Raw genomic sequence first — 27,072 nt, forward strand, 5'->3', positions numbered from 1 at the left:
AATATAGACTTTCTATAAGAAGCAAAAGCAAATGAAGGTTTATTTTTCTTTTAAAAAAAAAACCAGAATGTAAAAATAAGCAATCTGATATTGCTTCCCAAGTTTTAAAAAGTTATCAAACTTCAATTGGAAGGAGACATTTCTTTTTTTTTTTTCTTTTTTTAATTTTTTAATGTTTATTTATTACTGAGAGACTGAGAGACAGACACAGAGCATGAGCAGGGGAGGGGTAGAGAGAGGGGGAGACATAGAATCCGAAGCAGGCTCCAGGCTCTGAGCTGTCAGCACAGAGCCCGACGTGGGGCTCGAACTCACAAACTGCAAGATCATGACCTGAGCCGAAGTCGGTCGCTTACCCGACTGAGCCACCCAGGCACCCCAGAAGGAGACATTTCTTAATATTAGGACAAGAAATCATTTAAAAATACCAAGCACCTTTTATAAAAAGGGCTTATGAACACTTGTAATCATTAAAAGATCTATTGCATGAAAGCCTGAGAAATTAAAGAAATTATGATTGTGTCCCCTCTTTAGTAATCATTATCAATATTTTTAGTTTGACCTTTGTTTTATGTCAAGAGCCACAGAGGCTGTTGGGTAACACTCAAGCCATCATTCCAAAAGGAAACCAGAACTTCCTTAGTGGGAGCTATTGTGTCACCTTCTAATCAGTATTATGATAACTCATCTGAGGAAGTCTTGCTGTGCACAAGTATTCAGTGAGAGATTATTGGGGTTAGAGAATACATGAGGTTGATTATGATTGTTGCAGAGTTTCAGCAGTTTTGCTTTTGAGATTTTGAGGTATATCATGGTGGTGTTATTAGTGCTGGTATTGCTAGTAATGCTAGTAATTAGATTTTTGAGTTGTTTATTTGATGTGTGATTTTGCTTAGTTTTCTAAATTTTTTATATTTCCTTAAATCAAGTCTTCAGAGTTGTTCTCAGGGAAACATAGATGTGACTTTTAACATCATGAAGAGATAGTGTTAATGGTGACTTCACTTACCATGGTGAGCACTGAGTAAGGTACAGGATTGTCGAATCACTGTGTGGTCCACCTGAAACTAATATTGTATCCCGGCTGTACTTCAGTAATAAAAATTAAAAAATAATGAAGAAAGTATTTGCTTAGTAGGAATCCCCTTCATAAGGAAAACTTTATATTAAAGGAGGGATTCTTGTACTTCAGAGAAGAACAATGTTTTAATTTTAAGACTCCCCTGACCTCCATAAATATACACTTAGTGTATCCATCCCTGTGGGTCTACAAAATGTTTTGCACACATGACTCAATAAATGTTTGCCCAAGTACATTGATCTGGTCTAAATAGGAACTGAACCTGAAATTCTCTCGTCGCGCGTGTGCACACACACCCTGGCTGAACAGCGGGGGTAACTGTTAGGATTGGGTTCATGCATTCATTAGGATTAGGTTCAACTGTCCATGATAGAGACATCCAAAATAATGGTGTCCAAAAGGTCAAAATTTGTTTCTCACATAAAATATGTCTAGACGTAGTAATCCAGGGATGCTACAGCAACTCTGTGAAATCCTTCAGGACGTCCGCTCCTTCTCCTTCTTTGCCTCATCAGCCTGGAAAGCGGCCCTTCTCTTCATGGACTAACATGGTGATTAGAGTGCAGCCATTCCATTTATTTTTCCACAGTAGAAACAAACCGATAGTAGAAAGGCCAGAGAGCACAAACTATCACGTTCTTCTTTTTTCTTAACATCTTCATTTCCGTTCTCAAGGTCCTAATCAGAATGCATTGTCTCCTCTTCTCCACATTGCACTGTTATCTGGCATAGCATCTTTATTTTTCTTTCCATGTAAATTCAGTGTGCTCCTTTTTAAATATTAGTTGGCACCTTTGTCTCTTGTCCCACTTCCCCAGCTCTGGTCTGTACACAGGTCTCAAGTGGTTCCTGTCTACTTTCTGGTTGATGAGCTCTTGTATTTAGTTAGGTCTTAGTAAGAAAGATCTAGTGTATATCTTGACCCAAAGTAAGTTTTTTTGGTTTACTGTTAGCTAAACTTCTAAGGCGATTTTTTTTTTAACATTTATTTATTTTTGAGACAGAGAGAGACAGAGCATGAATGGGGGAGGGTCAGAGAGAGGGAGACACAGAATCCGAAACAGGCTCCAGGCTCTGAGCCGTCGGCACAGAGCCCGACGCGGGGCTCGAACTCATGGACCGCGAGATCATGACCTGAGCGATTTCGGCCGCTTAACCGACTGAGCCACCCAGGCGCCCCCTAAGGCGATTTTCTAAGGAAATTAATGGACTTTGTAAAAAAATTGAGACTTATTTTAAATTTTATTTAATTCAGAGAATTTATTTGCAAGTTTTAAAATGCAAGAATCTTTAAAAAGAAAAGAAATATACTTTGCTAATAGTGATAAAACACTTAGCAATCATCTTATTTATTTTATTTATGTTTTTGAGAGAAAAAGAGTGCGTGAGTGGGGGAGAGGGGCAGAGGAAGAGAGACAGAGAGTCTTAAGCAGGCTTCATGCTAAGCTTGGAGCCCAATGCGGGGCTCGAACTCATGATTGTGAAATCATGACCTGAGCTAAAATCAAGAATCTGATGCTTAACCCATTGAGCCACCCAGGTGCCTCGTTAGTAATCATTTTAAATCCAGAATCCTTTCAGGTCTGTTTTTGCATAGTACTTTTTTATTCTTAAGCTATCACTTTGAATGAAAGGAAATAGACATTGGATATGTTCAACTCACCTTTCATTTCACAACTAGGTGTCAATATTAACGTACCTGATTCGGTGTCTCAGGTGTGATTATAATGAGCTCATTCAAATAATTACTCACCCATATAAGGTACAAGTCAGAAAATAAATGATAAAGAAAACAAAGAAAAATTAAGCTACTTTTCTTATTTCCAAGTGGACTGGTTAATTTTATATTTACATTTTTAAAAACAGAATTTTTCCCCCACCTTAGTAACTATGCACAATTAAACTTTCTGATTTATTTGGTTAGGAAAGGCAGGTAGAGCGTGAACTTGTGCCTTTTCACTACTACCAACCAGAGGTTTTTCCTACAACTTCTCCAGAAAGAGTGATCAGAAAAAGAAGGAAAATTATTGCTATTCACATAGGGTGTGTGTGTGTGTGTGTGTGTGTGTGTGTGTGTGTGTGTGTGAGAGAGAGAGAGAGAGAGAGAGAGAGAGAGAGAGAGAGAGAGAGAGATATTCTTGCCTACTTGAGACATATTTGAGAACAGGACTTATGCATGTATTGTCAGTGACATTTCTTACATTTCCCTAGAAATCTCTCCTGGTATAACTAAATCTACCTTTTTCAATTCAGTCCTCATGTAAATAGTACGATACCTCTTGTCTTTCCTTGTACATCTGATCTGACAATATTTTCACAGCATTTATACGCATTTCTCTAACTAGAGTGTCTCACCTTTTATACCCATGTTTCCTGTTGATACGTACACAGTCCAGTGTAATAACTGAAATATCATGAATAAAATCCAGGTAAAGCAATAGACCAAAGTGCTGAAAACACATCCCATGCTCCATCCCACTAGAAGATCCTGATGGGTTCCCTTTCCCCAATTCTCTTTTCAAGAATCACTGCTGCTGCATGATTTAAGTAATAGATCTAGCTCACTTGTACAAAATTCACTAAGTGAATTATATTCACTTAGATACTTTTAGTAAACATTTTCAAAATATGTGTATGTGGCTTGACAAAGATTTTTGGATTTTTCAAGTATATAGTAGAAAATATTAGTCAACTTGTCTTTGGATCTCAAGTCCAGATTTTGACAGAATTGACAGGTTTGCTTTTTTAAATTGTTATTTATAAGTCTAAATGTTTCCTTAGAAACATGTCCATACCCCAGAACAATTCTGTTTTGAAAAAGCAAGTTGAATTACTGTCAGCAATATCTTGGTACATCCATTTCTCATCATGGAAGTAACTTTTTAGGTCATGCAGTGGATCCTAATTTTACAACAATCCACAGTAATGTGTAAACAGTGCATTTGCTTATTGACTTTTAAAATCTCTTGTTTTCTGAGAATTTTCGGTTCATCAGTTCTTAGATAGCCACATAAAACATTTATTTGGCAGTTATTTTTGTAAGTTTTTATGTCTTTCGGGCACATGATGCAAGAACATAAAATTAATTATTGATTGTGGTACAGATTCAGCACATCACTGTAGATTGTCAATCAGCCTGAAAGAAGAGAAAAGTCATATTAATCAACTCCAGGTAATCCCAGTTTGCTGCATATATTGTGGAAATGCAAGCAGGCTACATCATGCTCATAAGATATCTTATTCAGCAGAACAGTAAAATAGTTCAATAAAGTTGATTTAATTCTGAGCTCTCTTACAGTGCTTAGTAGTAACTTAGTTCTTGACCTGAATTATAACAGGTCTGTGATTTTGCAAAATGATCCTTATATACTCATTTTCTTGTTTGTTTAAAAGCCTTCTTGATTTGTGTTTCAAGATTTCTCTGATGCCCTTGACAAAGATATTATGTACAACTTCATATCAAGGCAAGGGACTAGTTACTGCTTTTAAACTCGGTTGGAGTCAGCTATACGATATTACTCTCCGGACCTCAGAGTTTCCAGTGATATATACCTAGGAGATAGCTGGGCCTGGCCGAGTGTCTTCAGCAAATATGTACTTAAAGACATTCACGCCCTTGTTTTGTGTCTGGCATCTTCACTCTTAGGCCTCAGTGAATGGCTGTGATTATTTTCTGAGTGTGTGTGAGCCTTCCTCTTTACTCCATCTTCTATGATCTGGGTTTTATTTCTGGTGCCTGCTGCATGAGCCCTAGCTTCTCACCACTAAATTTTCTTTTCATTTTTTGATATTTGGTCTACCTGTGCTAACTATTAACAGCAAATGGTTATTAAAGAAATAGCTATTGGGAGGTATTATGCAATTTTGTAATATTTTTCTTATGGTGTTCCTCAGAAGTCTCAAATACTATTATTTTTAAAACTTCACATTTTCTCCTGATTTAGGTCAGTATATATACATGATTAGTTTTGCATGTGTTTGAGTAAAGAGTGCAAGGGGGTGGTAATTGCAAAATCTAACAGCAGCTATGTGTGTTTACATAGCCTCATTGTTGACTGCCAGTGAAGGGCTATAGCAGAACTCTGAATCTGATACCATTCTGAAAATTATTATTATTATTTTTTTAGCAGCAAGATAGAAGGGCAGCGAAGGCATGCCCTTGGAATTATTTCCCTTGCTCTTCTTACATTCTGTCCTAGGCTGTCAATATATATATATTTTTTTTAGTCTATGTGTTTTATACATTTGGACACCACTTAACTGTTCATTTCATTTCAAAACTTGCCTATGCCTCAAACAGGTGAATTTTTTTGGAAGGTAAATTATATCTCAATAATATTATTGTTAAAGAAATCCCCCAAATTTAACTAAAAGCATTTGTAGTGATATTGGGAAGCAGCTTTATACTAACATTAGAAGGTGAAGAGCAAATGGTAGTTAATTTATTTATATAAACTTCCACGTGATACAGTTTTTAAGAATATACTTAACTATCCTATTTTTGGTTTGTTTGAACTTACGAGAACTTTCTATTTAACTTGTGTGTATCTTAATGGAGTGAGGAAGGCAAAGGTCAGAAATACTGACTAAAACATTTAATTCTCATTTTTAGCTTCAGAATGCTGTTTAGAGTAATGAGCCGGAAGTATGCACGTCTTTCACTTCGTGCCCGACTCCCGCAGCCTGGTCAGCCACGGAAGTCTGAGCTCTGGCTAGTGAGGAAACGCGCTGCACAGTTCTGCTACTTTGACTTCTCTGTAAAGTGAACACGTTGATACTGAGGACTTTGCATTTTAAGATATTCCATTTGTCATTACAGAAAGCTGTATTCCTGCACAAGTGGTGGCTGCCATTGATGTAAACACTGTCGCTAATGAAGTGTACGCGTACAATTTTCCTCACACTCAGTTACTGGCCAAGACAATTGAAGTGAGTAATCATGCTTATTGCTTTGATAAGTAGATGGCGAGGAAAACGTGATTGAAAAACACTGTATGATACTGATTGATGGTGTGTTAATCGGAGAATAAGTTATATACGAATGAGAAGTTTAGGAGAAGGGCATCGACATTTTCTGTTCTGTCGGAAGATGGCATACTCTATTTTGCCTTTATTTATTTTTAATTTTCAGTGTAAGAGAGTGAGAGAGTTCAGTATTTTGGTTTCTGAGACAAGGGAATGAAACGTAAGAATATGTTTGACTCCTAAATTCATGGTTCTCTAATGGCATTAAACTTTGATTAATTCTTTACTTTCAAGCAATAGTCACATCTATAATATGTATGTGTATATATATATATATAGAGAGAGAGAGAGAGAGAGAGAGAGAGAGAGGCAGTCATTGGCTATTACTTATTGAATGCTTCTTATTTTAGCAAGCCTGTCAAAATTAAAGGTTAAAAGTACATGTGATGAACTCAGCAGAGGTATTTAACGCTATTTTTAAATAGTGTTAGTAAATAATAGTTATTTTAAAAATAATATGAAATTGTTTTTTTCTCTCATTTTCTTGTTGTGACGACTTTTACAATGAATTTCTCATGAAGCCATAATTTATACAATAAATTGCACTCATTTAAGGCGTGTAGTTTGAGTTTTGACCAGTACATACAAGTGCGTAACCACCGCAATCAAGACTTAGAACGCCCATCCCCTACAGTGTTCCTTGGTGCCCGAACCCCGGGCAACTACTGATCTTTCTGTCATTACAGATTAAATTTTCCATTTCTAATACATCACAAATAAAATCATGAGGGTGAGTTTTTTGGGTGTAACTTTTCTGTGTAACATAATGTTTTTTGAATTCACCCATGTTGTTGTGCATATCGGTAGTCTGCTCTTTGTTATTGCTGAGTCATATTCTGTACAGTGAATATTTTACACTACAGTGTATATGTCCATTCACATGATGTTAGACATCTAGGTTGTTTCCAGTTTTCGACCATCACAAAAAAGTTGCTATGAACATTCATGTACAAGTTTTTGTGTGAACCTTTGTTTTCATTTCTTGTAGATGAATACCCAGAACTGGAATTTCTGGGTCATATAGTAGGTTTCTTTAATTTTATGAGAAAATGCTAACTGCTTTCTCTAGTGCTTATACCGTCTTACAGTCTCATAATCCACGTACATGTTTCAGTTGTTTCACATCCTTACAGCGCTTGATATTGTCATTTTTTAACGTTTATTTATTTTTGAGAGAGAGACGCACAGATAGAGCGGGGGAGGGGCAGAGAGAGAGGGAGACAACAGAATCTGAAACAGGCTTCAGGCTCTGAGCTGTCAGCACAGAGCCCGACGCGGGGCTCGAACTCAAACCACGAGATCATGGTCAGAGCCTAAGTTGGACACTTAACAGACTGAGCCACCAAAGTGTCCCTGATATTGTCAGTTTTTAAAATTGTAGCCATTCCAGTGAGCATACAGAGGTATTGTGATTCTTTCGTGTGTGCTGATTCTAATTTGCATTTCCCTGCTGGCTAATAATGTTGAGCATCGTTTCATGTACTTCTCGGCTATTTCTGTGTTTTCTTCGGTGATGAAATTTCTTGCCCAATTTTTATTACTTGGTGTGTTTGTAATATCATCATTTAGTTGAAAGGCTTATTAAGTTTTCTGGATTCAAGTTGTTTGTCAGAATATATATAACAAAGATTTCCTCCAGTTCTGTAACTTGTCTTTTCATTTCCTTAACTGTGTTCATCAAATTGCACATGTTATTTATCTTTTTTTTTGTTTTTGGGTCACGTTTTTATGTGTTCTAAAAAAAAATCTTTGTTTACCCTATTTTTCCCTCTTCTAGAAATTTTATGGTTTTGGCTTTTCTATTTAGATTTCTGACTCATTTAGAGTTACTTTTTGTGTGTAATTTGAAGTAGCATTTATTTTTTTCCAAGTGCATATAACATTGTCCTGGCACCATTTCTGAAATGATTATCCTTTCCTCAATTTCCTTGACACCTTTATTAAAAAACTAAGTCATAAATGTGTGAGTCTATTTCCAGACTGTCTTCAGTAGTATCTGTATGTTTTTCCTTACACCAATAGCACACTCTTGTGATTATTATAGCTTTATAATATGTATTGAATTCAGGTGGTGTAAGTTCTCGAATTTCTGTTTTTCTTTTTCAACATTATTTTGGTTACACTGTCATTTACATTTGTGTGTAAGTTTCAGAATCACCCTGCCAATTTCTATGAGTAAAAAAAAAAAAAAACATTTTTATTGGAATTGCACTGATCGGTTTTGGAAGAACTGATATCTTAATAAAATTGAGTCTTTCAGTCCATGAATATGGTATCTCTCTTCATTTATTTAGATGTTCTTTAATTTATATCAGCAATATTTTATACTACTTAGTGTACAAGTCTTGCACACATTTTAGTTAATTAATCCCTAAATACCTGTGGGTTTTGATGCTATTGTAAGTGGTGTTTGTTAAAAAATATATTTTTAATTGTTTATTGCTAGCATATAAGAATACACGTAATTGTGTTTCTTGACCTTCACCTTGTATCTTGTGACTTTGTTATATTAATTTATTCTGATAGCTTTGATTTTTTAGGATTTTTCCACATACACACAAATACTATCTGAGAATAAAGAGTTTTGCTTTCCCCTCCAATCAGGGTTACTTTTTTCTTATTGCATTGTATAGGATCTTCTGTACTGTATTGATTAAATAGGATTGGCTTGGGTATCCTTGCCTTCTTCTAGATTCTAGGGGCAGAACCTTCAGTCATTCACCATTTAGTATGATGTTAGTTGTAGATTTTTTATAGATGCATTTTATTAAGTTTCTTTTTATTACATTTTCTGAGAATTTTTATGAGGAATGGATGTTTAGTTTTTCAAATGCTATCTTTCTTGCATCTTTTGGCATGATTATAGCATTCTCCCCTTTTATTCTGGTAATACAGTGATTATATCAATAACTTTTTTTGAATATTAACTCAGTATTGCATTCCTGGATAAATCCCACCTGGTCATGATCTACTATCTTTTTTATGTAATAAAAATTTGTTTGTTTTCATTTGTTAATATTTTGTTAGATATTTTTACATTCTCCTCAGCTTTTTAGTATGGTTTTGATATTAGGGTCATATTAGCCTTATACTTTTTGTAAGAGTTTGAAAAACAAGTATTAGTTCCTCTATAAATGTTTGATAGAATTGAGTTAATGGAGCTATGTGGGCCTAGAGTTTTCTTTGTGGGAAGATTTTAAACTATGAATTTAATTTCTTTAATTGTTACAATACCAGTAAAGCTTTCTATTTATTTTTTTGTTTAGTTTTAGAAATTTGTGATCTTTGAAGAAATTATCCATTTTATCTAATTTGTCAAATGTATTGGCTTGACATTTTTCATATTTCCTTATATCCTTTTTCTACATGTGAACTCGATAGTGATGCACCATATGTCATTCCTAATGTTAGTTATTTGTATCTTTTTTTTTTTTCCTCTGCTAATGAAGCTGGAGGTTTACCAATTTTATTGGTCTTTTTAAGTAACCAGCTGTGGATGCAATTGAATTTATCTATTATTCATTTGTTTACTATTTCACTAATTTCTGTTTATCTTTATTATTTCTTTCTACTTACTTTGCATTTGAAATTTTTAATACTTCTTACAGTGGGACTTAGATGATTGACTTGAGATTGTTTTCCTTTTTTTGTATAAACATTTAGTGTTGTAAATTTTCCTAAGTTTTGACTACATTTCACAAATTGTCATATGTTGTGTGTTCATTTTCATACAGTTCAAAATATTTTCCAATTTGCCTTCTGATTTCTTCTTTGGCCCCTGCATTATGTATAAGTATGGGTTTAACTTTCCAAATATTCATGATATTTCCAGATAGCTTTCTGTTATTGATTTCTCATTTCTGTTTTATTTTGGTCATACTGTGTATGATTTCAGTTATTTTAAATTTGTTGTGACTTTGTTATAGGCCAGAATTCATTTTGTCTAGTGAATGCTCTATATGCTATTGAAAAGAATGTATTATTTTCTTTTCTTTTTTTTTTTAACTTTTCTTTTAGTTTATTTATTTTGAGAGAGACAGAGAGCACAGCAGGGGAGGGGCAGAGAGAACGAGAGACAGAATCCCAAGCAAGCTCTGCGATGTAAACACAGAGCCTCATGTGGGGCTTGAACTCGCAAACCTTGAGATCATGACCCGAGCCGAGATCAAGAGTCAGGCACTTAACTGACTGAGCCACCCAGGTGCCCCAAGAATGTATTCTTCTCTTGTTGGGTGGAATACTCAGTAAATGCCAGTTAGGTCAAGTTGGTTGTTAGTGTTCAATTTTTCTATATTGTTACTGATTTTTTCTATCAGGTGCTGAGAAAGGGGTGTTGTAATCTCCAATTACGGTCATAAATGTGTCTCTTTTTTCGGTGTTGTCGGTTTTTGCTTCATTTTATCTTGAAGCTCTGTTATTAAGTGTACATACTTTGTAATTTTTTTTTTGTGATTGACCCCTTTATCATCATGAAATGTTCCTTTTTAACCCTAGGAAGTATTTCTTGTTCTGAAGTCTACTTTTCCTGATATTAATGCAGCCATTTCTTCTTTCTTATGATTAATGTTTGCATGTTTATCTTTTTCCATCCTTTAAATTTTATCCTACTTATATCTTTGTATTTAAATTAGATTTGCTGTAGACAGTGTATAGCTGGGTCTTGCTTTTTTATTCAGTCTGGCAACCTCTACCCTTTAATTGGAATACATTTACATTTAATTTTGTTATTAATATTATTTTAATTCTACTACCTTGTTATTTGTTTTCTATTTTTCCGTCTGTTTCTCCACTAATGGCTATTAGGTATATCTTACTATTTGTATCTGTCTTATTTTCTTAGTGGCTACTCTAGGGTTTACAGTATGCGTCTTTAACTTATGGAAGCCCACCTTCAAATAACATATAGCACTTCATAAATTAATTCAACAGTATATACATCCATTTTACTCTCCAGAATATTTTGCTATTATTGTCATACATTTTACTCCTATGTTTATTAAAACCTCAAATATATTGTTAGTGTTTTTGGATTAAGTAGTCAAATATTTATTAAAAGTTTTAAAGAGACCTGAAATGTTTCATATTTATTTACATATCATCTACTATTTTTAACACTCTTCATTTTTTTTTGAAATCAAAGTTTGCATGTGGTATAATTTCCTTCTTCCTGAAGAACCTTTAGCATTTCCTGTCATGAGCATTTGGCAGGTGACCAATTTCTCAGTTTTTTGTGAGTGCAGAAGTATTTTACTTTGTCTTTATTGTAAAATAGAATTTTCACTGAATCCTTGGTTGCATTCATTTTTGAAAGATGTTTTCATAAGTTCATATTTTCTATGAATTAAAACAGTTTTCCAGCACTTTCCATCTTTACCTGGTTTGCTTAATTTCTGGTCAGAAGTCTAATAATTCTTATTTTCATTTCTCTTAATATATTATATGTTTCTCTGGCTACAATTAACATTTTTTTTTTTTTTTTTTTTTTAAATTTTTTTTTTTTTTTCAACGTTTTTTTATTTATTTTTGGGACAGAGAGAGACAGAGCATGAACGGGGGAGGGGCAGAGAGAGAGGGAGACACAGAATCGGAAACAGGCTCCAGGCTCTGAGCCATCAGCCCAGAGCCTGACGCGGGGCTCGAACTCACGGACCGCGAGATCGTGACCTGGGTGAAGTCGGACGCTTAACCGACTGCGCCACCCAGGCGCCCCTACAATTAACATTTTGTCCCTATCACTTGTTTTCAGAAATGTTATTTAATATGTTTTTGTATGTTTTTCTTTATTCATTCTGCTTGGGCCTTGTGCTTTTCTTGTTTATAGTTTTCATCAAATTTGGGAAGGTTTTAGTCATTATTCAAATATTTTCTCTGTTCCCTATTTTCACTTTACCTCAAATTATGCATGTATTAGATCCCTTCATATTGTCCTGCTGGTCACTGAAGGTATTCATTTTTACTCTCCTTTTCTCTATATGCTTCATTTGGGAACATGCCATATTGTTATATCTTCAAGTTCTTATTTTTTTTCAGTGCGTAACTTTTTGTTTCAATTTTTTTTCATTTTTAGAAGTTTCAGTTAACTTTTTTCATGTATTCAATTTGTCTCCATGTTTTTGTTTTCTTTAGGCCTTTGAAAAAATTGATGATATTTTTGACTGTTAAAACCTTTGCTAATTCCATCATCTCTCTCATTGCTGGGTTTCTTTCTACTGATGAACTTCCCCACCCCCACCTCTTGCCCTTCACCCCCTTCCCGCTTATGGGTCACATTATCTTGTTTCTTAGCATTCTCGTAATTTTTTATTAGGAGCCTGGCATTGTAGCCAGTTTGTTGTAACCCTTTAAGGAATATTGGATTTTGTTCTCACAGGCAGTTAATTGCAGATCAGCTTAATTCTCTCAGGGTATGTTTTTAAGCATTTTTTTCAAGTGGGTCTTGACTAGCTTTTACTGTGAGGCTAGTCTCATCCCACTACTAAGATATGACCTTTCTTAGATCTCTATTAAATACCTCATGGATACAGAAAAAGATGCTCAACATCACTAATCCTCAGGGAAATGCAAATCAAAACCACAATGAGGTATCACCTCACAGCTGTTAGAATGGTTAGTATCAAAAAGACAAGAAATAGTAATAAGCGTTGGCAAGGATGTGGAGAAAAATGAACCCTCATTGAATCACCGTGTTGTATGCCTGAAACTAATATAACATCATATGCCAACTACACTCCGATAATAATAATAATAATAATAATAATAATAATAATAATAATAAAATAGCCCATGTACTCAACTAGGTCTTCCTACTCTGGGTGTCCTAGTTTTTTGGCTTACAGCTCCCCAGTAATTGTGCTTTTCGCAGCAGTAGTCCTTTGCCCTCCCTCATGGCATGTCCCCTGATGCGCTCATAGATTGATATCCAACCAGACACTCAAAGTGAATGCCATGCAGATTTCTGCCTCTCTTTCCCTGTGTAGCTTCCTGCCTTCTAGCACTCTGCCCTGTTTTAGTGCTAATTATACTTCACTGCCACTTTTAATAGATGATAATAAGTCATATTATTTGCTTATGATCTAAGAAGGCTAGGAAAAGGGAAGAATGGAGATAGGTACCTCCAGCTCACTGTCTGTAAGCTCTGTAAGTCTGTCTGTAAGAAAAAAGCTTGCCTTCCTATGGCTTTCAGTTTCTTCTTTGGTATTCCTTATATCCCTGGTCTGATGTGGAGAGAGTGTTATCATGTCTAGGTCAAATATATAGGAGCTAGGCTGAGAGTCATGTTTCAAAAGGGGGTAGAAATTGAATGGAAAACTTAGGAGTGATGAGAGGCTCTAGGGATTTTCAGTTTTATAAAACAACATATATTGGTCATTTGAGCATTTAATACATGCAGGGTATTGAGCCCTTGGAGAGAGCACAGATCTGAAGAAGCTATAGTCTTTGCCTTCACGAATTTATCGACCAGTACAGAACTTGAACTTGTAAATGGTTTTCTTTGGGATTTCTGATCAAATGTGGCATTGAGAAGATACTTCTATTACATAACTCTATTCCTTTTCCTGATAGAAAGAAGAAAAGAAGGGGAAAAGGGGAATGAAAAACCATTATTAATGAATGTAGGGATTAGACATAAGCTAAAACAAGAAAGAAAACTGTGAAGAATAGTGTCCAGTGTCACGGAAATGAGACGGAACTGACTGAAGACGGCACAGCTGCAGGCAAATCTTTGCGTGTCTTGTGCAGAATCAAGACGGAAGGAATGGCAAGGAAGAGGACCAAATGCACCAGCAGTTGCTTGTTCTCGGTCAGGAGAGGAGACATTTGAAAAACCCAGATCACTGGCGGAAAGTGCGGTGGTAACCGCGGCCGACTTCCTGCTGGCCCTGAATGTGAGATCAGGCTCTGGACAGAGGCAAGCCCTTAGGGTAGAGGCCACTGCAGGTCCTTCCTGGGAGCGGTGTGGCAGCCATGTATCTGTTTCACCTTATTTCCCAGCAGACTCCTCCATTCACGTGGCCTGCGTCAAAAAATGAGTAATAGGGGCACCTGTGTGGTTCAGTCAGTTGAGCATCCAACTCTTGCTTTCGGCTCAGGTCATGATCTCATAGTCCTGAGTCAAGCCCCGCCTAGGGCTCTGTGCGGAGTGTGGAGCCTGCTTAAGGTTCTCTCTTAAGGCTCTCTGCCCCTCCCCCTTCCGCAAAAAAAAAAAAAAAAAAAAAAAACAAAAAAACACAAAAATTAGACAGGAACCTATTTGAGGCTATACTAATATACTAATTTTAAAACAAGGTAAGATGTGTAAACAAAAAGCAGAATATACAACAGAAAATTATATTAAGAACTAGAAGGAAATTTCAAACATACATGCCTCTATGAGCTTTAAGCATTAAATAACACATCTTCAAAACAAGAACTTGGGGCGCCAGGGTGGCTCAGTCACTTAAGCAACCGAGTCTTGATTTTGGCTCAGCTCATGATCTCACACTGGTGGGATCAAGCCTTTACACTGTCAGTGCAGAGCCTGCTTGGGATGCTCTCTCTCCCTCTCTGCTCTTCCCCTGCTCACACGTGCACTCTTTCTCTCAAAATAAATAATAAACTTGAAAAAAAAAAAACCCAAGAATTCAATCAGATGTATACAACAGTTCAAAAAGCAGTAAGACAATAATTGGGGCTGGAAAAGTTACCAGTAGTCTGGGAAAAAAAAGAGAAAAATAAAACCATTATAAAAATGAAAGTCATGTCAGAGTAGCAAAAAATAAAGTGTACAGGGCTGCAACCAGAATTGTGCAGGAGAGAGCTTGAGAAAAATAAAGCAAATTAAAACGGAAAAGAAATACAGATCACAATTTGCAGAAGGAATGGTAACTGCTGAAGACAAAAGTGATCTAAGATAAAAGTAATTAGAACTGGGGCGCCTGGGTGGCTCAGTCGGTTAAGCGGCCGACTTCAGCTCAGGTCATGATTTCGCGGTCCGTGAGTTTGAGCCCCGCGTCGGGCTCTGTGCTGACGGCTCAGAGCCTGGAGCCTGGCCTGTTTCAGATTCTGTGTCTCCCTCTCTCTGAACCTCCCCCGTTCATGCTCTGTCTCTATCTGTCTCAAAAATAAATAAACGTTAAAAAAAAAAAAAGTAATTAGAACCTCTGGAGAAGACAATAAGGCAAATGGGGAAAAAATATTAACAGAAACAGAGGGGGAAATTCCCCAAATAAAACCTACGGCAATTCATGAGCCATAGTACCTGTGAGCCCTTATTGAGAAAATGACTCACTCAATCTAACCAAGAGATGAATCCAAGTAGAGAACCCAGGAATAAAGCTACCGTGTTAGGAAAGAAATTAGGGTTAGAAAACAGATGTGTAAAACTGTGTGAATCTTCGCGCTGTAGAGATAATAATGTGATTGAAGTAGGACAGTGAGACTCAAAAAATATGTCTATTTGAAAGATAAATGAAGGTGGGGATTTTTAGGACATTATTTGATGTTACTGTTAGGAGCTTAGTTGGGCTGGGAAAGACAGCGGAGCTCTCAGGGGTCAGAGTAGTTTTCATTCAAACAGCAAGGCGAAAATGAAAGAGTGAAGCCTTTTTCACTTACTGCGGTGGTATAAGCAATTCTGTGCAATAAGAGGAACCGCCAGGGCCCCCTGCTGCATTTCCCCCATGCGACAGCGTACGGAGGGAGAGCCCGGGGTGTCAGCACAGATGTGGGGGTCAGCTCACCGTCCAGGGAGCCCCGGCCTTGGGGAAATTGTGAGAGGGGAGGGCTAGGAATGCCAAGTGCTGAGTACCATTCAGAGTGGGGAGAAGTGTCTTCAAGGTTTCCACCACCTTCTCCGGGAAGGAGGCCTTGACAGAGCTGCTTGAAGTGACCTAGACGTGCAAATCTGTGAAGACCGTGCTGGCCAGGGCGCCTGCATCCTCGACTGTGACAGCTCGCAGAGCCTGCGACGTGCTGGCTGTGTTCGGAGTCTGGAGTGGGAAGGGCAGCCTTTGTAACTGCCCACAGTCAGGCCCAAAAAATCACAGGGAGGTTTAGAACCAGGAGCAGGACTCTTCGGTTATAAAGACAGCTAGTAATAAAACTGCAGGCTAATATATCTAGGTAGAAAATGAGGAATTAGTAGTACTGTACAAACTTCACGTGAGCAGAAACCTTGTCTGGTTTGTTCCTTGTCGCAGACTCGGCACAGTGCCTAGCAGAGGGTAGATCCTCTGAAATATTGGTGGATTACTTTCTGAACACTGTTGAATGAGCAACATATTGGGTTAAAAACGAGGACAAATACCAGGCAAATGGAAACAAAGGCTAACAGTTTCAGAACTGGTATTAGTTAGAATGGATTCCAAGGCCAGAGCATTTAAGAGTCATAGAAAGTTACTTTATAATGATGATTAGTACGGTCCTCAAGAAGGATTGTCATATTTATGCACAAAATAACATGAGAGTTCACAGAACAGGAAATGGTAGGAAATATCCACTCAGTTTTTATTGGATACCTACCATATGCCACAATACAGGAAAATCATTGTCTTATGAATATAAACACAGTAATTCTAAGTAAAATATGACAGAAGCACATTAAAAGAATAATGTAGCATAACCAAAATGGATTTTGTTTTGGGGAATATAATAGTTTAGTACTTAGGAATTCTATTAATACTATTCAACATGTTAATAATGGGAAACAGCAAAACTATGTATTAGAAAATAGTTGACCAAATGCAGGGTTTTCTGCATTTGGGTTTTTAATCTCCCTTAATAAAATTAGGACATATGTGTACTACTACAGACACATATGTTATTTAGTGGCTTTACGTGTGTGTGTGCACGTGTATATTTCTGTTTAAACACACACACACACACACACACACACACACACACATATATCTCCAAGTCCAGTAACATAGTAAAACTTTAAAAGCATTCTCGCTAAAATAATGAATAAAACAAGGATGTCCACCATTGACATTGTTATTTAATATTGTTGTAGATGTTAGGTAATATACTCACACAAGGGAAATAGCATATAACTATCAAGGAGGATTCTAAAGAATAATTGTATAGGCCTGGAAAACAGAAAACATACTGTGCTAAAAATACGATGAGGAACAATTAGTACGTTTAATACGGAGACTGGTTACAAAACATATGATAACCAGTAGCTTATATATATAAACAAAGACCTGTGAGAAAATATAATAGAAGAAAGTTCCTATTTATAGTAGCAACAAGAAACTTATAAACACCGAGAAATAAACTTAAGAAATCTGCAGGACCCACATGGGAATAAAAGATTTGAAAAATGGAAATATGACTGAATAGTGTACAAATTTCAGTTCTCTTTAGGTTAACTATAAATTTACTAAAAATAGTCAAAAGTTTTCTAACCTACCAAGTTATTCCTAAAGTTTAAATGAAAGTTAAGTATAAGAATAGAGAGGAGACTTTCTGCAAAAAGAAGTAATAAAGTTAGTAGGGGAACTGTTAAACTGCTCATCATTGGGTGATAAACAGTGTTACTGCACTGAGTTGACCTAATGTTCTCTGAAAGCAAAGGTGTTTTCATAACTTTATGGCCCGGTTATAACAAAAGAATAGATTTCCATCAGCTTTCAAACGTAAGATTATTAAAGATAATTGTGTATCTCCATAACTACTTTCTTGAATTTTGACACATTTAATGACCTAGAATGCCAGGTTAAATAAAGTTGTAAATGGCTTAATTGAGTAATTATTTCTTGCATATTGCCCTATCATTTGATTTTTAAAAAATCACTATTTTGAAGAATCCTTTAAAATTGTAATTTTTTATGCCAAGCTGTATTGGAGGCGGTAACTTGGCGCACCTGGGTGGCTCAGTCAGTTAAGCGTCCAACTTCGGCTCAGGTCATGATCTCATGGCCTGTGAGTTCAAGCCCCGCAACGGGCTCTGTGCTAACAGCTCAGAGCCTGGAACCTGCTTTGGATTCTGTGTCTCCCTCAATCTCTGCCCCTCCCCAGCTTGTGCTGTGTCTCTCACTTTCACTCTCAAAAATAAATAAACATTAAAACAATTTTTAAAAAATCACTTAATCGAGTAATTATTTCTTGCATATTGCCCTATCATTTGATTTTTAAAAATCACTATTTTGAAGAATCCTTTAAAATTGTAAGTTTTTATGCCAAGCTGTATTGGAGGCAGTAACTCTGTTTACTTCCTTTAGATTTTAGACATAGGATGCTCCTGATGTAAAAGGTAGTTGTTTTCTTTTTACTTTAGTTTTAGGAATTTAGCTTTAATCCATCTACTTTCAGTTACAAAATTAGTAAGTTGCTTATCACAATAGTCTTGTGCTCACAGGCTCTTTAACTTGAGTATGATGTGCTAATTGTACTGCATTGCCCCATGTGTTCTCAGTGTATGATTTACAGACTGCTTTCCCTAGAACTCAAGAGTTTCAGAGGTGCTTTAGGAACTTTTCAGTATTTAATTTTGATTTCATTTTACATATATACCTTAAACTACTTAAAAGCCTGTGATTTAAAAATGACAGGCACATATATTTATGCTTTACGTACAGTAGAGACAACTGATTGGTTCCCCAGGTTAATTCACTCTTTACAGAACTTAGAATATAGCTCGTCCTTTTCATGTACTTGAACTTCTTAGCAATGTGTCATATTTAGGAAGGTTGTGGTCCTAGGCTTGTTGCTTGTTTCTGGCCAAGCTTCATGAAGATTGGAAAGCCCATGACTTGTTTGTCTATACAGCAGACCCCCTTATCTATGGGGGATGCATTCCAGGACCCCAGTGGATGCCTGAAACCTCAGATAGTACCAAAGCCACTGTATATACCACGTTTATTCTTATACATACATACATACATACATACATACATACATACATACATACATACCTATGATAAAGGTAATTTATCAATTAGGCACAGTAAGAGATTACAACAATAACTAATGATAGAACAGTTATAGCAATATGCTGTGATAAAAGGTGAATGTGGTCTCTCACCCTTCTTGTGATGACGTGAGATAACAAAATGCCCACATGATGAGATGAGGGGAGTGAATGATGCAGGCGTTGTGGCTGCAGGGTTAGGCTGTTACTGATCTGACCCTATGTCAGAAGGAGGACCTGATTGACTGGAGTTGACTGAAACCGGAAAGTAGTGAAATCAGTGAAAGTGAAATAAGGGAGGACTACTCTACCCTATTTATCTTCTGATATATAAAATAGAGTCAAAATAACACATTTTTCAACTACTTAGCCCAATAGGGATTATTTTGATTAATCCTATCTGTAAGATTTTAAAGTTTTGTTTTACTACACACAACTGTAAAACAATATAATAATTGTGAATACCTGAAAATGGGACGTTTTTTCATCTGGTGATATTTTAGCAGAGACATGCTTGGAAGGGATGGTGACTGGTCAGTCACATTTACTAAATAAAAAATATTGATACAGAGGTGTTGAACATTTTCCTAGACACTATGCTAAAGATTCATTAATTGTAAAATGAAGTTCTCCCTATTTGGCTCCAGAAACATAGCAGTGTTACGCTTTAGGTATGACAGGGGTGTGAAATGCTTAGGATTCAGGGAGCATTCCAGCTCAGCTCTGGCCAGCTCTGAGACTTCGGGGAAGTCACTAAGCTTTTCCTAGCTTCGTGTTACTTCTCCAATTTCTTCATAAGATTGCTTTGGGCAGTTAGTTTAACTGAAGTTGATTTGAAAAGTGGTAAGTGTTTTTTATATATATATATATATATATATATATATATATATATATATATGTACGTGTATAAGTTTGTTTTATATATAATATATACACACACACATATATAAAATAAACTTTTAAGTGTTTTAAATAAAACTATTAAGCATTATAATTTCTGATATATTTAGTTGTAATTAGTTAGCATTTTTCCTTCTTCCCCATTCTATGCATGTTTTTATATATTTTCCCCACATGTTCATTCCTTAGGGAATTACACTAGAAGAGTTTGACAAATTGTCTTTCAATATGATTTTAATGAGCCCTCCCTGTCAGCCATTCACCAGGTATGTATGACAAATATTTCTCTGTTGAAGAAGAGTACTTTCGAGGGATTCATTAAATCAAATAATACCATAGTTTCAAGCATGGACACTTTGAAGACTGTCAGCTGCATTTTCATAATTTTGAAAATTGTCATAAATAGTGCCTTTTATCTGCTCATTTATAATTCAGCATTAATCCAAAAGGAAATAGCAGTTACTACCAAATGAGCAAAGTAATTCAGTCAGTAGAAGATACGCAGAGACTATATGGGACCTCTTTTATACTTACCTAAGATATGATATTTTTTTCTGACCCAAAGTACCTTACATTAAACTCATGAGCATTCAAGAGTATCTTTTTAACTGATTAATAAAGTAAGTTTCTATAATAAATATTCAGTTCTTAACTAACTATAAAATTTAAAAGCTAATCAAGAATGGATTAGTAAATTTTACATTTCTCAATTCATACATACATTGAATAATTAATTGTGACTTTTTATAGCTATGTTGAAATTCATTTTTTTATTGTATTTATTGGCTGTGTGTTTCAGGAAATTATATCTTAGATGAAATCTTGAGCAGTCTGTCTTCATTTAGATATTTTTAATTATTTTAAATAATGAGGATAATCCCGTGTCTTACATGGAGTTTGCCATTTAATTTAACATGCCTATGGGATAGGCATTACTGTTATCATCATTTTATTGGTGAGAAACTGTGGCATAGAAAAGTTAAGTAACTTTTTAAAGGCCGTACAATTGGAAAATGTCAGCAAGGATTTATCAATTCTTTTATATATTTCTATTTAAATGTGTAAGATAATTTTAAGTGGGATATCACATATCATAAATATTCTAATTTAAATGAGTATTTTCAGGCTTAATGTCCAGCTAAGTTTTGCTTTATTTATTTTATTATCTATTTTTTAAAAGTTTATTTATTTATTTTGAGAGAGAGAGAGTGCTGAAGGAGCGGGGGTGGGGGGCGGGGGGGAGAGAATCCCAAGCAGGCTCTGCACCATCTGCATGGAGCCCGATGTGGGGCTCGAACTCACAAACCATGAGTTCGTGACCTGGGCCGAAATCAAGAGTTGGACGTTTAACGGACTGAGCCACTCTGGTACCCCATAAGTTTTGCTTTAATAAACAACTCTCTAGGAAATTAATTCTCCAAGGATTTATTGTGTGCCTGGAAGCCAGACGTTGCTTTTGATGCCATAGTTCCCATCCTCAAGGAGCTTATGACTCAAGGGAGATGAATGACAAAGAATTCTCTTATAAGGTGGTATAAGCTATATAATAAGTGAATGCTGGAAGTGCCATGAGAGCACGGAGGAGAAAATGGCTTGCTGCATACCAGGAGGCAGGATTTTGACAATTTTTTTTTTTGTCAGGAGACAGGAATTCTTTTAGAGGCAATATCTGAACTGTATCTGAAAGCAGTTTGGGAATTTATCAGAGAAGGCAGAGGGCAATCCGTGTAAAAATGCCTCCAAGCATATGCAGTCATAAGGCCTGTTTAACTTACAGTAAGTAGAGCTACAGAACAGAAAGCAGCCCCAGCACTGTGCAGCCTCCTACATTATTGCCCTGGGCCCCCTGTGTCTTCCGTACTACCGCTCCCAACTGAAACAGCCCATCTCCAGCTGCCGATGGCAGCAGTAACCGATTCGGTAACACTGCCATCGTTGGAGCGCTGAGAGGAAAGGGCCACAGTGAGAAGAACCCAAGATTTCTGAGGCCTATACTCAAGTCCACTGTAAGTGTCCCTCTGAGCCTCACATCCATGGATGGTTCTGGCCTTGCTGGAAGGCAGGAGGAAACTGACAAGTGACATCGAGCAACTCATCTAAGGCAATGGAGCTAATAAGTACCAAAGTCTTAAACCTGTTTCTGTTTCTACCACCTAAACCCAATCCAAGTCTTCATTTCTGCGTGATTCTTGGTCATATTGAAACTTGCTTGTAATATCTAATTGCTAGTCCAAATACTGCCTGTTTCCATGACCTGTTCTGACCTAGTTAGTCTAACCAAGTTGCAACTCCTGCTTGTAGAATCAAGCTTTCAGGTCTCTCCAATGTATATTGGACAAGATTGTCTTAGTCTTTCCTACTATGGTCTGCTTGGATGATTAGTTATCAGTGCTGTTCCTCTATGGTTGCCGCCCTACCCAACCAGCTCATTCATCTGAACTATTGTTGTCTCATCTGGGACAGAGCAAAAGGTGTCATCAGCCAGCGTGTGTGTGTGTGTGTGTGTGTGTGTGTGTGTGTGTGTGTGTTTCCTAAACAGTGATTTTAACAGGTTAATTGATTTTAGTCTTTATTGGTTATTTGTTCTTTGTTTCATGTAAGTCATTTGGCATACTGTTTTATAAGAAGTGTATTTATTAGATTGGTAAGGCTTTTTTTTTTAATTAAGTGGATAAATGCATTTTGTTCCCTGTAGTAACAAACATGATCGTATTTTTTGTGAAGACCATCTAATTTTAGTTTTCTCAGTCTTTATGTTTTAAAAGTGACTTGGTATCTTTCTGTAAGTAAGATCCATGGTGAATTTTATCCGAACGTTCTTTATCCTTTAGAATTGGCCTGCAAGGTGATGTGACTGATCCAAGGACAAATAGCCTCTTACATATTCTAGATATTCTCCCAAGGTAAAAATTTAATTTTCTTTTTTTTACCAGCTTACCCAAACTTTACAATTTTGGATCTGGAAGAATGTGGCATTTGTCATTCTGTAGACATTAGCAGCTTATCCATGCAGCGTTCAGAGGCTCTGCATGTCATTTATTTCTTCTGCCACGACTGACAGAATCACGCAAATGTTTGCCATTTCCACGGCTGCCACTACAGTGAGTGACAGGGAATGAGAGTCTAATAGTTAAATTCTATCGCCTCTCCTTATGGTACCAATGGAAACAAGGCTAATATTGGTGAGTCCTGGTGCCCATGGCCTGGAACGTGGGGCCAACCCTAGAAGCTGCCATGCTATGTAAACGATAGCCCCTTTGCAAGTTGTGCAATCCAGAGCCTCTGTGTGAACCCATGTTTTCTGACAAACTTCACTGGAAATTAACATTTCAAATGCGAGCTTCATTAGGTATGCCATTTTTATGGGGAAAATGAATAAAATATGAGTTGCCTCTATCCCCTCTAAAATTCTTTTATGAAAACAAAGAATTCAGAAAAATGACTTACCTCATATCTCCAAGTAAGGATTTTCTTTACTTGTTACTTAGTAATGACATGTGTGGAATTCCACTTGTTTTTGTTTTTGTTTTTGTTTTTAGATTACAAAAATTACCGAAATACATTCTTTTAGAAAATGTTAAAGGTTTTGAAGTATCTTCTACAAGGTAAAAATGTGTTTGCTTTGTGTTCATCTTAAACTTGGTATATTGTGGGAGCCGTTGTGAAATAAAGATCTTAAAAATAAACGCATACATTCTGACATTTTATATATGTTATATATTTTGTTCAGTAATACAGATTTTGACTAATTAATAATGTAAAGTTTCACAAAGTTAGGTTCGCCTGATTCCCATTTTGATACGTTTGAATTTTTGCAGCATGATCACGCATTTAAATGAGAATGGTATTTCTCAGTTTCAGCTGCTTATGTTGCTGCCTGTTTCTTTAGAAGTAGGAATGTTTTCAGTGAGACATGTCCCTGTTGACAGTAATTTTGTGTCCTCCAGTTAGGAGAGGCAAGCCCTGTGTCAGAGCCCTTTCAGATGGTAGCCCAGCGGGAGAGTATCTGTGTCCTTGAATCAGCCACTGTCTGTATGTAACGGCTCCCGCATCTGATTTGCGACAGACAGAGCTCTATCCCCATAGCAAATATATCATCAGTAGACCAGTGATTCTAGCTCGCACCAGTTGGGATAAATTATCTGGCAGCTTTGTTTATTTATAATAGAAATTATCTCTATCTTGTTTTGAGAAATGTAATTTTTCAAGTACTGCACTTAATAAAGACCTAGGATCATTCGCTTCCTAAACAATTTGGGTAGCGACACAGTTTTCACATAAAATAAAGTTTTATGTATAATTTATTGTATAAGGACCCCATTTCCAACCACAGAGTGAAAGCTTTTCTTTTTTCTCTATTTTTGTCTTTGTCTTTTCAGAGACCTGTTAATACAAACAATAGAAAATTGCGGTTTTCAGTACCAAGAATTTCTATTATCTCCAACCTCTGTAGGTACCAAAATTATAAATTTTTCTATAAATTTTCCCAAAGGGAATTTGACTCAATAAAAAGAATGGATCTGTTTTGAATATTTTATGTAAATCTTGAAATTAGTTCAGACATGGGTCTTACTTTCTGAAGAATGTAGTACAGGCACATAGATTCATTTATATACATATTTTATGGAAAATATGTATTATATAGCTTGAAGCTCACAGAAAATGTAAATTTATTTCCACACAGAAAATAAAGGACACCGTGTTTTGAAATCTGTGACATTTGGTATTTCCAAATTGGGTGTACCGTAGTTTATAATGCTTCAAAATAATCCAAAATAGAAAGCAAAATGAACATATGATAATTTTCTAGGTAGTCTTTTGGGGACATATCACTAAAATGCAAACATTGTGAAATGTTGTCATTTGCAGCAACAGGGACAGAGCGAGAGGGGGTAATGCTAAGCAAAATGAGTCGGAGAAAGACAAGTATCATAGGATATCACTCCTATGTGGAATTTAAGAAACAAAACAAAAGAGCAAAGGAAAACAAAAAAGAGAGATAAACCAAGAAACAGACTTTGAGCTACAGACAACAAATTGATGGTTACCAAGAAAGGATGAGGGTTGGGGATGAGTGAAATAGGTGATGGGGATTAATGAGTACACTCACCCTGATGAGCACCGCGTTGTGTATGCAAGTGTTGAATCACTGTGTTGTACGCCAGAAGCTAATATAACACTGTATGTTAACTAGACTTGAATTAAAATAAAACAAAATGCAAACATGACTTCTATTTCATGGATATGAAATCAAAGTAGGTGGTTAAGAGGAGATATTTGGTAGATCTTTTATATTACAAGTATCACCGTCTGTTTTTTCTTTTGCCATTGTGTTTGTTAACCTCCTGTTTATTATCTTTAGCCTATTGTACAGTTATTTGTCCTGAAATTAAAAGAAAACCCATTTATTTTTTTTTTTTTTTAATTTTTTTTTCAACATTTTTTATTTATTTATTTATTTATTTATTTATTTGGGACAGAGAGAGACAGAGCATGAACGGGGGAGGGGCAGAGAGAGAGGGAGACACAGAATCGGAAACAGGCTCCAGGCTCCGAGCCATCAGCCCAGAGCCTGACGCGGGGCTCGAACTCACGGACCGCGAGATCGTGACCTGGCTGAAGTCGGACGCTTAACCGACTGCGCCACCCAGGCGCCCCAAAAGAAAACCCATTTAAAAAGTACATGTACTATGGAAATCGGCATTATGTCTGGTCTCATTAGGTTTATTTCGTATTTATTGCCTTTTAACTTTAAAATTAGTGTATCCTCCTTTTTTTAATAAAAGGAGGTAATAAATTGCCAAAAATAGCTGTAGTCGAATGTTACTTTTTATGATTACTATTAATAATGAATGTAAGGATGTCTGTATAATTTCTTACCTGGGAATTACAAAATGAAAGTGACTCAGAGACCTATGACTCATCACCTGCAATCTCTGTTCATTCAAGTAAAGGTACAAAGCAACTTAAAAGGTTTGAGAATTTGCTACAAAAATATCTTCCACGAATCAATAATAGAACTTTTCGGACAGAAACTAAATGCATTCCTGTATGAGTCGTTTTCCACTTGGGTGCTCACAGTTGATTCATGTCTCTTTCATTTCCTACAGTAACTAACTGCTTGCTTTACTTGCAGCTCGGCATTCCAAATTCAAGGCTACGGTATTTCCTTATTGCAAAGCTTCAGTCAGAACCATTGCCTTTTCAAGCTCCTGGTCAGGTGGTATTTTTATTATTATTATTATTATTATTATTATTATTATGTAAGTTTATTTCAGTCTGCTAATTTATTTCAAGAATGACTTTGTAGGAGCTTACATGTGTCCTGTTGAGCCTATAATATAGACCACCACCTAGGTCCAACTCCTAGACCTTTTTCCTCTCCCGATGCTGTTTATTGCTTTAAAGGAGACAAAAAATAAAAACTTTTCTTTCATTATTAGAAGAAAATAGAAGTTAAAGGTTGAAAAAACTATTATTAGTGCTGTTATCCTCCTTTTCTCCCCTGTAATTTCCCTTCTGACCATTGACTATTTTGCATCTATCATTTTCCCCCCAAAAGAAGCCATTGATTATTTCAGATAAAACTCAATTATACTATCTTAAAACTGGCTTAACAGTATTCTAACACATTGGTTGCATTTTCTTTGAGGTCAGTGCTATATAGCCTTCATTAATTAAAATACAGTGATTACTACAAGCCAGAATAAAATGCTCTATTGCTATAGATAGGATCTCTAACTGTGCAAACAACTGTACATACTTCTGTTAAAATTGCTGTGGAAAACAGGGAGTATCACTGGTTCGGTGAAGCTCTTCTTAACAATCACAGGTAAGAACTCAAAAGCCACGTCCTACTAGCAGGGGGTCAATAGTGTCATTTGGATCCCTTGCAATACGATACCAGTACATCTGCCTTTCCGTGGTGGTCAGTTCCCAAAATGGTATGTAAACTATATTCACAAAGACATCATCATTAAAATTTCCGGGAACTATTTTTCTTTTACAAAATAGAACATTATGTATGGTTATATGTTTTGCAGGAACAAAGTTTTCCTATGGGACTCACAAAGAGAAATAACCTTTCAGGGGGAAACATGCTTTCCTTTTCGTAATTACTAGTTTCCCTGTAGGTCATGGGTATGTTCCAGCTTTTCTTTTTTAATGAAGGAAT

At 36.2% G+C, this 27,072-nt stretch overlaps 1 protein-coding gene across 15 annotated transcripts in view; it reads left to right on the forward strand.

Moving 5' to 3' along the window:
- Positions 1-27,072, forward strand: part of TRDMT1 (tRNA aspartic acid methyltransferase 1) — a 93,578-nt gene that overhangs the window by 41,392 nt on the left and 25,114 nt on the right. For 7 of the 15 annotated variants that reach the window (XM_058681806.1, XM_058681805.1, XM_058681810.1 and 4 more), the window contains 5 exons: positions 5,901-6,010; positions 22,730-22,801; positions 23,438-23,503; positions 24,278-24,347; positions 26,035-26,118. In XM_058681806.1, the coding sequence (XP_058537789.1) occupies positions 5,955-6,010; positions 22,730-22,801; positions 23,438-23,503; positions 24,278-24,347; positions 26,035-26,118 (348 nt within the window). In that variant the 5' untranslated portion in view covers positions 5,901-5,954. Of the gene's footprint in view, positions 1-5,900; positions 6,011-6,456; positions 6,508-20,087; positions 20,165-22,729; positions 22,802-23,437; positions 23,504-24,277; positions 24,348-26,034; positions 26,119-27,072 lie in introns of those variants that run through there. The other 8 variants (XM_058681812.1, XM_058681800.1, XR_009247760.1 and 5 more) reach the window with 4 other exon arrangements.

The sequence above is a fragment of the Neofelis nebulosa genome, chromosome 8 (genome assembly GCF_028018385.1).
Source record: "Neofelis nebulosa isolate mNeoNeb1 chromosome 8, mNeoNeb1.pri, whole genome shotgun sequence".
In the NCBI taxonomy this organism is placed as follows: Eukaryota; Metazoa; Chordata; class Mammalia; order Carnivora; family Felidae; genus Neofelis; species Neofelis nebulosa.